We start from the raw sequence: 15039 nt of genomic DNA on the forward strand, positions 1-15039 counted from the left end.
GAAAAGGTGTTGCTCTTGCAAGTTTTTCCTCTCCATCTGTGACTGAGTTAGAAGAGTGAGCTGTTGGGGTTGCCTTTCTTTTATGTCCCTAGTTGGGTGCACAAGGACATTTAAGGTGTATTTGTTGTGAGCAGAAGAATTCACATGCTAGAGGCCTGGAGTACAACACTCTGCTATAACACAGAGCAGTGTATAAATCCAGGAAAAAATTGGAGTTGTCATAGTTAAATTTTTATAAAGGGGATAAATATTATCGAAAATCCTCCTTACTTAGCACTTGGGTTTTCTGCACTTCAGCACTCAAGATGCAATAGGAGTCCGAGCCGCCAATAATATTTTCAAGCTCTCTACTGCCCTCTAAAGCCTGGAAAAAACACAATTAAAAGACACTGTTAAGTTTCATTCCCAACCTACCTACTTAGATGTCAACAACTTATAAACAACACCTTAAAGACAGAATTTGGGGGATTTTTTCATAAACTCTCAATGATGCATGAGACTTCACCTCACAGAATCAGTGGGATTAAGGAGTTTAAGGGTGTAAGAACGTATGTTATTTTTGAAAATGGCATTCAGGTGCCTTTAAAAGTATTACTTAAAAATTTCCTGTTATTTGCACTTCATTCGTAAGTCTTCAGCTGTTTAAACAGATTAGCACTTGATCCCCAGAAAAGCAATCTTGGAGCATATACAAGCTTGCTATAATATGTAAGTAAAATGGAAATCTACAAGCATCTAACACTCTATGGAACTCACTCCCCAGCATTTCATGGTAAAAACTTATGGTATTAATCTTACGAGAAATACAAAGGATTTTTCAATAGGATTCTAAATAAACATTTCAATTAAAATATTTTAAGTTAGTAGCAGCCTTTTTTTTTTTTTAATAATACATTGTCAGACCACACATGCAAGTAAAATAAATCAATAAAATACTTTGAGTACACTGAACTATTTCAAGGATATTGATATACAGCAAGCAACCTTGTGCTAAATTTATTCAGGAAACAAAATTTGAATAAACCAGAAGAATGGTTTGCATTTTAGCATGTATTAAATAGATTCTATTAAAGGATGATACATTAGAGGTAAATTAAATAGTACAATCACTTCAACACAAAGGGATATTTAATTTTCAAGGACATAAAAATCTATGCAGTAATAATTCATACTTCAACTAATAAATAATAGCTGGTAACTACTTCATATGCTTTTATTCCTGTACAGAATGAGGAAAGAGATACAAATTTAAAATGGTGTTCCTGGAAAATCAACTTCACTAATATGAAAAAAAAAAAAAAGCTACTAAGTTCTGGTTTTTTGGGAGTGTGTTTTCTGTATTTCCAGGTCAAGTCTTCCTGGTTTCTAGAATTATTTTTGCTTCCCTATTCCTTTAAACTCAAATGTTGCATATAAGATTTTATTTTTATTTCAATTCCTATATAAAATGTAGATTAAAAATAAATAAAGTGGTGTAAACAAGACCTTTAGGTTTGTAAGACTTGCTCTCGTTTTCAGAAATCTAACCAATGAACTTTTCACTTTGGACTGCAATTCTGTGAACCTGCATATAAAAAATAAAATAAAACAATTTCAATTAGTCACAACACAATTTACTGAAAAATCAATGTTTACAATGTTTCCCAGAATTTCTTAACATCGTACCCAGGATGGATGGAGATAAACTGTGAACAGATGGACTATGCAACCTGGTTGTGTCATATAAACACCAAATACAGTTTGCCTTTTGTAATGATTTATATAGGAAATACCAAAAATATATATCCTAAATTTAAGGACAGGAACTCAGGTTCGGCTATCATGATTTTCTTGTGATCACACAGGACGGCAATGGTAAAACAGGATTTTAACTCATTTATTCCCAAGAACAGGAATTTTATCAACAGCTCAAGCTCCCCAGACCCATGGGCTCCAAGATCGTACACCACTGCTTGTAACCATAAGAAACACAAAAAGTTAATAGTGAGCTCCACGGGGACAAAATAGCACGAGGTCATTTTTCCAGCTTTGTTGTGCTATCTCCTCTTTCACACCACAAATATATTTTACTACCAGTGTAAAGATGGCCAGCTTTCAGAGACGAATGATTTTTGTAATAAAAATTAAAATAAAATACCATCAGATTAGATCTAAAAGGCAGACTTTAATGCATGGTTAAGGATTTGCACTGAATACGTACTGAAAAAAGTCCTATAATAAAGGTTTAGGCTCGTTTCTCTTGGAAGCATGCAAACATGTAAATTAAACAGAGGCAACAGAAATCGTCCATCTGCTGATTCTTTCCACAGAAGGGAGAATCACACTCATAAGAAATCCCAAAGACAGTACTTCGGTACTTAGAAAGACAACTACAGTATGAGAAAATAAAAGTATCATCGTTGCATTTCAACCTGACAACAGAAGGCTATGCTATACAGAGAAGAAAATGCTAATGTCAGTGTATTGTACAATGTATTCTCCACCTGCAAAAATAAAGTGAATGGAAGTTCACATAAATATTGCTGTGTGGGTGTTAGTTTATGAATGTGTTTTTCTGACATGTCACTAACTACTAATCTTCCAAAAGTCTTGTATTTAAAAAAAAAAAGCATACTGAGTTATTGAATGCAAACATTTACATGTCAAGGGAAACTCTGATTACTCAAATCGTTCTGCAGGTTCAAGGTTCCTATCACTAGGAAATGCGCCTGTAATTACCGATTGAGAGATTTGCCATATCACCAAAAAAAAAAGACAAAAAACAACCCACAACCAAACCAAACATCCCTTTTCATCAGAGTTTACAGCTTTCCACTGATATAACTGTAAGATGGAATTTTTTACTATCTAGCATACCATCCAGACAATTCTACTGTCTGTCAAGCTCCATCACTAAGAAGGTACCATTCGATGATGAGGGAATTTCTACCTAATGGTGGGGAAGTGTCCATTACACACACACACACACACACACAAAAAAAAGAGAGAGACACATCAAAAGTTCATCTGCAATAATCAAACGGAAGAGCTACAACTTCAAGTATAAGAAACATAATAATTAGTTGACCAAATGTCACAAATATTAGTTGTTAGTAAAAACATACATATGAATTAGAGTACCTAACCCCAACAGAATTTTCATCTGGGACACCATGTACAACTTCAGTGTCCCGCGGTTACTGGCCCTTTATCTTTGGCAGTTAATGCTTCCAAAAATAAGGTAAAGAATGTATACTTTCAGAAGAGTCTGGAAAGGCAAAGCATATCTTCATTTAGGTACCTTAATTACGATACCTCACTATGTAGTACTATGGGTGTATAACTGGTAGAGTGTCATATGCCCCATGCTACCGGTGAGAGCCAGAACTGGCTGGACAGTTGTGCTGCAAACCCTGCATAAATTTGTACCTGTAACTAAGCCTGCCATTCGGTGCCTTCAAATATCCAATCCTGAGGAATTGCAAGTATTAAAAAATAATCACTATTAATTTAATTCTTTATGAAATATTAATCCCTCCTAAGTAAAAATCACGGCACTGCATCCACAAAGCACTTAACACGCTTACGCATGCTTCTCTGCTTCAGGCTGCCCTCTTCTGGATAATCTGCTTTCCAAATTGTTCTGCTCAGTTTCATCTCCTGGGAGGTCTACAAGGAAAGAAACAATGATAAAAACAAAACACAGTGTTTGAAGCACGTGAAGAAGGTGCTAATATGAACCTTGACTGCTGAATGATCTTTTAGGTAGAGAAAAACACTCACTTATGAAGCAGGGCAGATTCCCTTGTAATGAAACACCCTAACTTGACTATAATTTATTGTCATAATTTGACCTCTCATCAGTTCACATGACGTTTATATTTGTGAAAAGCTTGGCATTATCATATTAATAACTGAAAGTTTGTATAATTTTGACACAGTGCCTGCGTTCTACATGTTTTTTTTTTTTTATCCTATTAGCTGCCTAAATACAACATATTAGCACAGAGCTTTACCATGAAAATACTGTAATGACTGAGCAATGAAACCTCCATTTCCCTTTAATAAGTGCTTGGTCCCCAGCTCCATCTTGTAAACAACTACAAGGAGACAGCGCAAATTATTTCCAAAGGCTCTGACATACTATACTGACAATATAATACTCCAACTTGTCATACGATGGGGCATGATAAATCATATGCCAGTTGCTATTATTCTGCATGTCGAGCCATATTTCTATATTTCAGTGCACCAATACCTTGAGCAGTTGCATGTTTTGTGAGGGAACAGAAATAGGTTATTACCATAAAAGTCCATTCCTATGGATTTGTTAGCAAAACCTTGACTCACAAGTGGTGTAAGGGAAACAAACTGTCCTCCTATCATTGTAGGCCGGGCATTGTGAAATGACAAGGTGCCAGTGTGTCTATCACAGACTGCTCTCCCACAGTGGGTGGACAGGCAGGATGCTCTCAGTGAAGCAGATGAGATGAAGAAAGGTAGAGCAGCAACAAAATAACACCTTTAGCTCCTTGGCTGCTGGCTGAAGTGGCTCAATAACCTCATTGCGTATCTTGTGTGTTATACATAATGTATCTCTGATCACAACAGGCTTTCTGAACTTCCATCTATTTAAACAACTTATCACTACTTATACAACTCAGAACAAAACAGACTAAACCTTTATATTGCGTATCAATTTCCATTGCTTTTAAAGTCAGTACATTAGCTTGTCAGTCCCGCTTGCCTTCCAACTAGCACATCAGAAGGGTGATATTCTTGCAGAAAGAGTACTGCATCCCTTTTAACTAATTCTTCAAAAGTAGTGTATCCTGTCACACTTCATAGGATCTCACGGCACAAAAGTCTTTGGTGAGTCTACTGAAAGTAGTGAGGCCATAACTACTCACAGTACCATGCTTCACACAGCCCGCATGGTCACCTTTCAACACCTCAGGTGTTGTACCTATCTATGCTCCACCTAAAAAGAGGTCACATCTGAAGAGATTATTTTTGATTGTGGCTGAAGTCAAAAACATCACATAATGTGAGTTTTTAGTAACTCCCACCTGAAGAATTCCCCCCAGAATTACTCTCATTTTCTGTTCCAATGTACAATTTCACTTCTTTGAGCACAGTTTTATCCTCCTTTGCAACAGATTACTTTTGGATCTGACAGTCATTAAGGAGAGAACGGTGGAGGTGTACATATATACATATGAAGTGGCAGAGGCATAACTGATGCATTCATTCCTTTTTTTTTTTGTCTTCTGGTAACAGTGTTCCTCTTAAAAAAGGAGATCATTAACATTTTCAATGATTAGTGACTTTGAACTGCCTACCAGTCAGTCAGCTTTAGTTCACTGTACTTGTAGCCAAACAGCTGGACAACAAGAAAGATTTTTGTTTGTCTAGTGCCAAAGAAGTTCACGACAGGGTGTTTTCTAACAGTTTACATCTGTCCCTACAACAGATATGTAAGGTCTTTACTGTGGCCTTACCAAATGCATTCATCCCTGAACAGACCCTCGAGAATGAGATACTTTTGATGTTTTACTTCAATCTCTCTCCTTTCTGACATCAGACTGAAAAAGAGGCCACACTAAGAATTAAACATTTTGATTTCTTCTAGCTAGATCTAAATTATTACACAGAAGCATCAGCACACAGGGATAGATTAAGTTTTAATTTTAATATTTTGTAAAACATTGAGAAATACCTCAGAATGACAAGCTGCTATAAAGTTCAAGCTGTTCCGTCACAGTAGCTAAAGGTTAAGACCCCAAAAGACTTCATGTTAAATCTAAGTACATTTATTTAAACCAGTCATCAGTTATCAAACAGATACTACTTTTAGGTCAGTACTATGGAATGACAGAATCCTGGATTGATTTAAATATAAGTAAATTGATTGGGATGGTTCCTGTCTTCTCACAAAATAAATGTTACTTTTGAACAATCTGAGCATTCTGTAGAGATTTAGTTTTCTTTGAGGCACTCTTCCACACTGTTATTCAAAAATAAGACAAGTAATTTCCTTCTGCCTCCAGTGAGATGGATTCATGGAACTTTGTATACTTTATACAATGCAAAATAAGATTTTTGTTTGTTTGTTTTATAGCTAATGGCATTATTTTGTAATAAAAATTAATTATGTTGTTTTCTTACCCATTGGTCACAGAAAAATAGAATACAGATTATACACTAACACCTCACCTACAGGTAATATCCATAATCTGTTAAAACACTACAACACTTAAAATCAAAGTGTCTTTTCAGAAGGAGAAGAGAAACGGTGGACTTAAAAAGGACAACTTGAAGCTGGGATATAAGGAGTCTGTTCCACCAGCTGGTAGCTATATGAATATGGGGGCAAAGATGGCTAGTACTACATTACTGAATAATTATCCATCTAAATGTCAGCTCTGATCATGTGATGGGTCTTTTTATAGGCAAAATGAATGTTCCCTTATGTCCATATTTAATAATAGTATGGAAATGCAGTACATGTTCACCTTTCCCATTGACATCCTACTAAATAGGCATTTTAGTACAAGACGTTTTGCTCCCTTTTTTCTTTTACCTAAGTGATAAGACATGTAATACAAATGCTGAGCTGCTGAAAAAAGTTTTAAAACATGTAATAGATTTCAACATCCATGTACTACCCTGTGTTGTGTCACAGAAGGACACCTGACTACAATAAAGAGTCATTAAAGCAGATAAATACAAACACAGAGGAATATTGAAGAAAAAATATTTAATGATCCATAGTATTTTTAATTTTGTATCTCACTGCTACCATCATAAAAAAATTTAAAAACTTTTTGCAAAGCTAAGTATTAAAAAGGATAACATAGAAAGGCGACATAGATTAGAATAATCTGATTCTTCCCTCAGGATACAAGCAATCCTAATTCAGTGACCATCAGCTACTAGGTTTAACATGCAGTTACTTTGCTGGAATCCGATTAATTACTGTTCCATTCTGGGTAAGAATGTAGGATGCCATGTCAAGACAAAACAATTAACTGAAGCGTGGAAAAATAACTGACTCTTCTGTGACGTGCCAGATGCTGGTATGGGCATATCAACTGATCGCACTAACAGCCAGATCTCCGATCGGATGGAGAACACCTCTTGGCAACTCTCCTCGTTGAAAGGTTTCTTTGTACAGGATATAGAAAGTTATATTTGTCACAAGGGAAAAAAAAAGGACACACAGACTCTTCACATAATCCAGGAAATATCAGTTCACAGTTTGTGAAGGCAAGGGTATTCTAAAATATAGGTCCTATCTGAAGACACCCGGCTTACACAACTGGTTGAGATGCTATCATTCACCATGAGAATGGAGAGAAATTAGTCTAATTATTCCTCCAAAAGCTTCTTGGAATGTCGATGGCTCAAAGTCATATTTGTACTAGTTCTGGGGGTGGGGCAAATGCCCAATTTAAAAGCTGACGGAGAAGAACCTCTGCTCTGGGGAGAACAGAAATCAGCAGTCAGCCTGGTAGGAAAGCTGTGAACCTTCCAATTGGCAGTGAATGCTCATGAAAAACGCAACTGACATTAATTAAAACTGTCTGACAAACAGACAAGGAAGATTTAAAGACAGGTCATAAGGAATAATTGCAGCACGATAAAGAATTGGTATATACCTATTTCTGTTTAGTCTTCTAGCACGACTACTAATTAGGAGAAAAAATAAATTAATGCAAAAACACCGCACAAGGCCTGTAACTCTGCATGGCTATATTCCCACCAAAACACTTGCATGCTTTGTTACTCTGCTATTTTTATTAAGGAAAAGGGATGTAATGATCACAGATTGTAATACCTTCCACTTGCAGGATATTCTAGTAATTCTCATTTTTAGTTTGGCCAGTTTTGACAGAATTCCAACATTCCTTCCCAAAATATAAAAATCTATTATTTGTGTGTGCGTGTGTGAAGAAAATCCACTTTTGCAGATCCTCATGAGAGCATATGGTGCAATAGCTAGCACAAAAATCTGCAGACATCCAGATAAATTTCAAACAGTGGTTATTCTATCCTGCTCAGAATGTTTCTACTCATCATAATTCATGAATGTTAGTGAGGCCTCAATTACTGCACATAAATTCCAAAATATATGGGGCATAAAAAGCTCTTTAACCCAACAAAAAGGCATAACAAGAACTGATGGCTGAAAATTAAAGCCAGACAAATTCAAAATCAGACAGAAGATTTTTTATTTTTAAGATAGTGATGGAACTGAACAAGGAACATGTTAACAAGGGAAGTGATGGATTATTATTATTATTGTTGTTGTTATTATTGTTGTTTTTTAAAATCATTTGAAGTTTTCGGATTGAGACAACCATCTTTATAGGAATTACAATGCAGGGAAACAAAAGCTCTTGGGCTTTATCTGGGGAAAATGACAAGTCTCATTGTATTAAAAAAAATACAAAAAGTCATAATAGGTGAGTTAGTGATTCCTCTACACTTAAAATCCACAACGTATATAAGCATACAAGCAGGTTAGTCCACCAAAAATATACTTCTTGAGCAGTCATAGTTTGTCTGCATCAAAAACTGACTGTGTGAGTGGACACGTGCCCTAAAATGAATGGGAAATAAATATAAAGGTATATTTTCTGAGAGCTAGTGACATTCAACGTTATGTTAACTTAATTAAACACTGCCTTACTCTGAAAAACAATGATACAAAAGTTACATAAAAGAAGGCAAAGAAGAATAGTTAGACTAATTCAGCTTCTTTTTTAGCTTTGATCTGATAACATCTACATAACTTTCAATATTCATAGAGGAAGACTCAGAATTGAGAAATGCAGTATGTGTGCATGGATGCATTCATTTATTTTTCTGGCATGAACAGCTAAACCTGCCCCTCTACCCCAAACTGGGAAGTACATAAGCTTTAAGACAAAAAAGAATTCAAACATGAGACATAAATTACTAAATCAAGCCAATAACCAGAAAAATGTTGCAATAAGAAAGACAAAAATGTTCAACTAACCATTTGATAGGCCATTTCTGAGATCTTGTGCATTATGACTTGTGGGAGATGAAAATGGACTTATCTGGCATGTTCCTGTTGTCGGCGAGTACGAGTTTAGATTCTTCTTTTTGGTCAAAGGTGTTGCTTCAGATGGCTGACATGTAATAAAAGACAAAGAATCTGGATCAACATTGGCTGAAGATATAGGGGCATCTGTGTCCATCTGAACCCACAACAGTTACAAACTTTCCCTCTGCAAAGCGAATGCATTCCAGCCTCTACCCTTCCTATCAGCAGAGTTGCATACTGCATCCCAAATCAGCCAAAGCCTTTCCTGAAAGATTTTTTTTCTAAGTAATTCCAAACTTTACTCCCATTTATGGGAAGCACATAATACATGTACAAACATCAGTTTTACTCAAAACTCTACAATCCAGGAAGAATCCAAGCCCAGGGAAAAGGCTGTATTTCATTGCTGAGTAATTTAATGAAAGAAAATATTAATGTTTATAGAATTAAATTGTTACAGTGTTATAACAAGGAAACTCCCTTTAAAAAGTATATGCTTACAGGTGAAATAAATAGTAGACAAGGAACATGAGTTGTACCTATAAGCATAACAGGCAGCTATGTAACCCTCAGAAGTTTTCTTCTCAGTTCCAGCCAGCTGTTAATTTAAGTGTCCTAAAGCACAATACTCAATTTTTCACACCTACACAGACCTGCATTCTATCGTTATCTGTACAAATGAGTGTTTTTATTACAACTTCTACTATGTTCTTGGCTTCACCAAAATTCCAGAATGAGCTCCAGAAGTCATTGTACCAAACTCGTATTAAAGCTTCCTGATCTTTTCACCTCTCATTTGAAAGCATTTCCTGTGCCACTTGTACCACCACCCATGTTCACACTCATTTTATTTCACAGAATGATATTGGTTCAAAGTATAAGATCTGCAATTATACTTTAAAACAGCGACAATACATTTAATTCTAATTCAAGTGAAGATGTAACACTGATTCATGGAACAGCCTTCTATCTCCAGTGCTGCTAGCTATTCTATTTTTATTTCTTTTACACAAAGCTGCAGTTTTGATGCCTGTCTTCCCTTACTCTCCCTTGAGCAGTTATCCTTAATTTAGAGTCTAACAGTGTTAGTATTGGTCATCAGTATTATGACTTACACTGTATTTCAAAGGATATAATTTGCTGCCCACTTACGTAGCTTTCTCATACCACCTGGAAATCAATCTGTCTTGTTTTAGTCTTGAATACCCTAAATCATTCTGCATCAGCTGTTCACACTCTCTTTGCAGACTACTGGTATTTTAAACAGTACCTGACAGAAATCATCAGTCTGTCAGCACTAATACTATGCCACGTTCACCCAGGTTGAAGAAACGTGTTTTTTTTTTTAATGAAATATTAATTACTGTAAAGTATTGATACCACTTCAGGCATTTAATTGTCATAAATTTTCTTCTGTAACAGGGACAATCTGCAATCTGCTTACACTTTCAGGATATTTTTCCTGCTTAACACTGACCAGCAGTCACCTCAGCCACCATATTTCTGGATATGAATCCAATCTCCTTTGAGCAGCTACCTGGAAAAAAAAGTTACTGTAGTACTTAGAAGGACAGTATTTATTTGGCAGTAAGAACTTCTGTTCTAGATAGAAGGATCCTACTCCAGTTATGCATATATATATATATATATATATATATATATAAATAAATGGTAGCATACCAAAATTACAAAGTTTAAAAATACTTGATTCTGATCTGGTCAGTTTGGGCATACTTTGGGTAGTCTGACCAGCAGGTGGAACGAGGTCCTCCTGAATAACAGGAGAGGAACTGAAGAAATGGCAATGTAAGGGGCAGAGCTAAAAGAAATACTTCACACAAACCTTGTGTGTTTATTACCTTACATTCCTTTCTACCTTCAATTCTGTTATTTAATTACGGCACACTTTAAATCATCGGTACGTACCTGTTAGAGGCTTTGTATGAACTAAAAATCATAGTGTAAACCCACATTATTACTGAGATTCCAATAAAAGTTTTCATCATTCAGATGGGCTTTTGTTAAGCTTTATGTTGAACAAGGTTTCCTGAACGCAGGTAACCACCGAGCAACTCTTCCTTTTTATCTTATGGAGAGGGAGGCAGGGAAGGAATAGCTTTAAGGCATAAAAAGAATTGTGTGTAATTTCAGCTGGACCACTCATCTACAAAAATGTTACTACAACCCAAGAAACAGATGCAAAATTACAGTCACAGCTGCATTCTGAGCAGAACAAGTTGGGTAATGGTACACTAAGCTGCTAATTAAATTGCTAATGATTTTTTTTAGTGCCATTGCAGTATTTTGCCATCTTTCTTTAAAGGAAGAAAAAAATCTAGCAAATTTTTAAAATTGCACATTTCTATTTTGCAAACTACCAGCGAGACCTCCAAGTATGCGCTGCATATAAACAAATCTCTTCAAAAGGACACAGATGTGGAGATTTATTGGGAGCTCATTTACTGACCAGCTATTTCCTCTTTATATACTTTTCCAAAAATTTTCCTTCCTTCAAACACTGCCATCCTCACAAGCTTCTCTGCATTGGTGTCTGCAGCAACACCCACTGTTGGTAGAAGCAGATAATAAACTGACATATGTCATGACATGCTGGTACTGGGAGTATACTATAGCTGCATTTACAAAAAATAATAGCAACAGTACAATTTTATTTTTATTGTGATAACTGTGGTGAAATTTATTGCAGTGTTAGTACTTTATTGTTTCATTATGCCAGATTTGCTGAGGGAGGTAATTATATCCTTGTCATGAAAATGCCTTTAATGTTTTCATTTCAATTTTGCAGTTTATAATATGCAGATTACAGCATTATCATAATTCCATATTGTTACATGTACAATTACATGGCAGAACATTTGCTTCCAGGATAACGGAGCTAGTTTCTAATAAATGATTTCAACAAGGATCTTAACTCATTCAGCTCTTGCGTAAATAGGGAAGGCAATAAAAATATGCATATTTCACCCATTATTTTCAGATGATTCTTTCAGTTATACATTACTTAAAGCCAGGCAGTTCTGTGACAAATAGAATCCAACAGATTTTATACAAATATTTCCATCAGTAATTTTGTGCCTTCCTGAGATTTTTTTCTAGACAGCAACCAATCTGTAACATAAGCATAACTAATGAAATACCATGTTTACATACAGTTATACGTGCATTTACACACAAACATATCCCAAATTATCCCATACCAAAAATACTTACGTTATATTTTTTACCACCATCCAACTTCAGTGATCTCTTAGCTCTGCAAGATAAAAACATGGACAAATTTTATAATCATCTAGACACAAAGATTTCTGGTAGTAAGGTTTATAATCTGTTATTTTAAAAGACATGATTCTTTTTCATATGTTTCACTTTTTTTTTTAATGCTGCACAAGAAAACTAATCTCATCTAAAACAAATACATTAACTGATTAAAATACTGTGCAACAAAAACATTGCTTGCTTAGAAGGATAAAGCGTTTGCGTAGGAAAATCCAATTCTCCATTTTATACTAGAGATAAAAATTAAGACACTTAAGTGAAATTGCACAGAACACAAAATGTTCAGTTGTCTCTTTCTAAAAGACTATAAACAATGAAAAAACGCAGAAGCATTATTATTTACCTACCTTCTGAGCAAGGGTTGAAATTATTTTTCCATTAGTAGAAATAACACATCAGGCATTTAAAGCCCAGGTACAGCCAAGGTGAAAAAAGTAGTTCTTCCCATCATTTTAGCTCTTAACATGATTCAGTGCTACCAGACTATGACTTAACTGGGGAACAGATGCTCTATGTCTTTACAGGTCCCCAAACCATACGAAACTATTTGCTAGTCTTCTTCACTATACTGATTCAGGAACATGCCAAGCTCTCTCTGCAAAATCTGCTCTGCTGAACTGGATGCCCAGCTGTTAATGGCAACGCTAGAAGAGGAAAGCTGAATATTTATAATACTTTATATCGTACAGCTGTCTTCTAAAGAGCAGTCATCAAAATTTTATTGAATGCAGACTAAAAGCTCAAAGGAAAGAAAGGTCAACATAAATTAAGACTATTTTTCCCAGAGACAACTGAAACTTTTAAAGTACATTCTTAAATCTTAACAACAGTTTAAAGCATTATATAAAACAATGAAGAAAAAAACTAAAATCTTTATATGAACAGTCCCCACGAAACATATATACTGTATCAAATTAAACAAGATTTGGAAAATACATCATATTTCAAGAACTTTGCTCAATTTTCATCTCAGAAAAGAATGTTTTGTCTTGTAGGGAATTAAGATGACCTTATTCCAAATACATCCTCTTCTAATTTACAGTACTGCTCCAAACCTGCATTAAAGTGTTGTAAAAATGGAAACATGGAAAACATGTCTTTGAAATGTAACTCAGGTAAAGGTTTTTAATTAATACTGGTTTACGATCATCTCTGTTACACACACACACACAAAGAAAGAAGTACTCTACCTTAAAAAAAGCCAAGTAAACATGTAACATTTAAATTAAAAAAAAAGTGACTGAAATTCTTGCCAAAGGGCAGTCAAAGCTGTAAGGGTTTGATGGAATTCTTTACAATGTATTTCTTTTTTAAATAGCAACCCATATTGCTTAAGGAATGCAGACTCCATTACATCTTCCACCCCAGTGGCAGCAGGGAAACATTATATTTATTAATATATCTACTCCAAAAGGGTGCTCTAGGGGCCGATGCATTTGCATGTTATGCTGAGGCCTGTGATGATGGAAGTTTTTATGATGGACTTCAAAAGATGCTGGAAGCCAAAGTAAAGGAGAATCGGGACTGAACATAGCTGTAGGATAAAGATAAATGAGAAATCGCACGAAAATTGCACTAAATTATAAACATTTAGAAAATTTCTTAGAGAAAAAAGTTGTGGATTGGTCAAGACCATGTTATTTAAAGTCTGTCAAATATTGTGTACGGCAATAGAGCTGTAGACAGCCCGATTTGCCCTCTGCTGGCCTGCAAAACCCCAGCAAACACCCTGAGCCACGGTGCTGAAGAAGCAGCCTCACTCCAGACAAGCACTTCTATCCTGGGAGGAGCCATATGGGTACACGTTTGGCTTCAGGAGTCAGCTTAGCCTCGCTCATCCCACTCAGATTCTGTCCTATCCAGCAGTCGTTTTTGCTCATTGGCTTCTTTTTAGTTATCGTCCTTCTGTTTCTATAACAAGAGAACGCAAAAATCGCTGGGCATTTGCCATTCACCCAAAACAAGTTAACATTTGTGCTCTTAGCCTGCATGCACTCCTCGGCTAGGATCACCGAAGCATGTTAGATGTCTGGATGAGTTTTGAGGACCCAGTCAGCCAAAGCCTTTATTCTCAGATTTTTCAAAAGATGAACATTTTTTTATGTTCACATCTAAGTCCAAACAAAATTCCCAGAGCATTTTAGGAAACACCATGGAGGAGGCGCACCAACTTTAGTTTGGTTTTCCTTTTTTTTACATGGCTGGAAAAGCTTTGCTATGGCTCTGGAGTAGAATCCAAAGCCAGAATGTGAAGAAGAGGCAGAACGATGATGCATATGCGATTACAGTACACATTAACTTATTTATCTGAGTTTCCTACTCTTGAATTGGTTCAAAATTCCCTAACAAGGCTTATTTTACTTTCTGAACTATGCAGAGTATGATGACATGAGTTTATAGCTCGCTGTACACCCTGCAAGGATTATTTTACCCATAACATTTAACAGGTGTAAGAACTACGTATTACTGCTATAGCATATTGCTGACCTACCATTCTAGGCCACATTGTCAGTTCCTCACTAATATTCAGAGATTTTTGCTCACTCACATACTGTTCTGGTAAAATCACTAATCTGAGGTTAACTGCGAGTCTAGGTATGCAATTTAACTTTCTATAAAGAAATGGATTTCTTATTTTGTTTTTAACTCCACATATTCTTCTCTTTCTTTCCATCATAGTCCATTTA

The 15039-nt window shown here is 35.7% G+C and overlaps 1 protein-coding gene across 2 annotated transcripts in view; it reads right to left on the minus strand.

Annotated features, from left to right (window-relative positions):
- ITGB3BP (integrin subunit beta 3 binding protein) overlaps positions 1 to 15039 on the minus strand; it is a 29218-nt gene that overhangs the window by 13180 nt on the left and 999 nt on the right. For both annotated transcript variants that reach the window (XR_014587490.1, XM_083846560.1), the window contains exons 2-6: positions 12287 to 12329; positions 9005 to 9140; positions 3567 to 3648; positions 1486 to 1564; positions 271 to 364 (exon numbers count right to left, since the gene is read on the minus strand). Coding sequence is in view for 1 of the 2 variants with exons in the window: in XM_083846560.1 (XP_083702686.1) it covers positions 271 to 364; positions 1486 to 1564; positions 3567 to 3648; positions 9005 to 9140; positions 12287 to 12329 (434 nt within the window). In the remaining variant the exon portion in view is untranslated. The remainder of the gene's footprint in view (positions 1 to 270; positions 365 to 1485; positions 1565 to 3566; positions 3649 to 9004; positions 9141 to 12286; positions 12330 to 15039) is intronic.

The sequence above is a fragment of the Anser anser genome, assembly GCF_964211835.1.
Source record: "Anser anser genome assembly, chromosome: 8".
Classification (NCBI taxonomy): Eukaryota; Metazoa; Chordata; class Aves; order Anseriformes; family Anatidae; genus Anser; species Anser anser.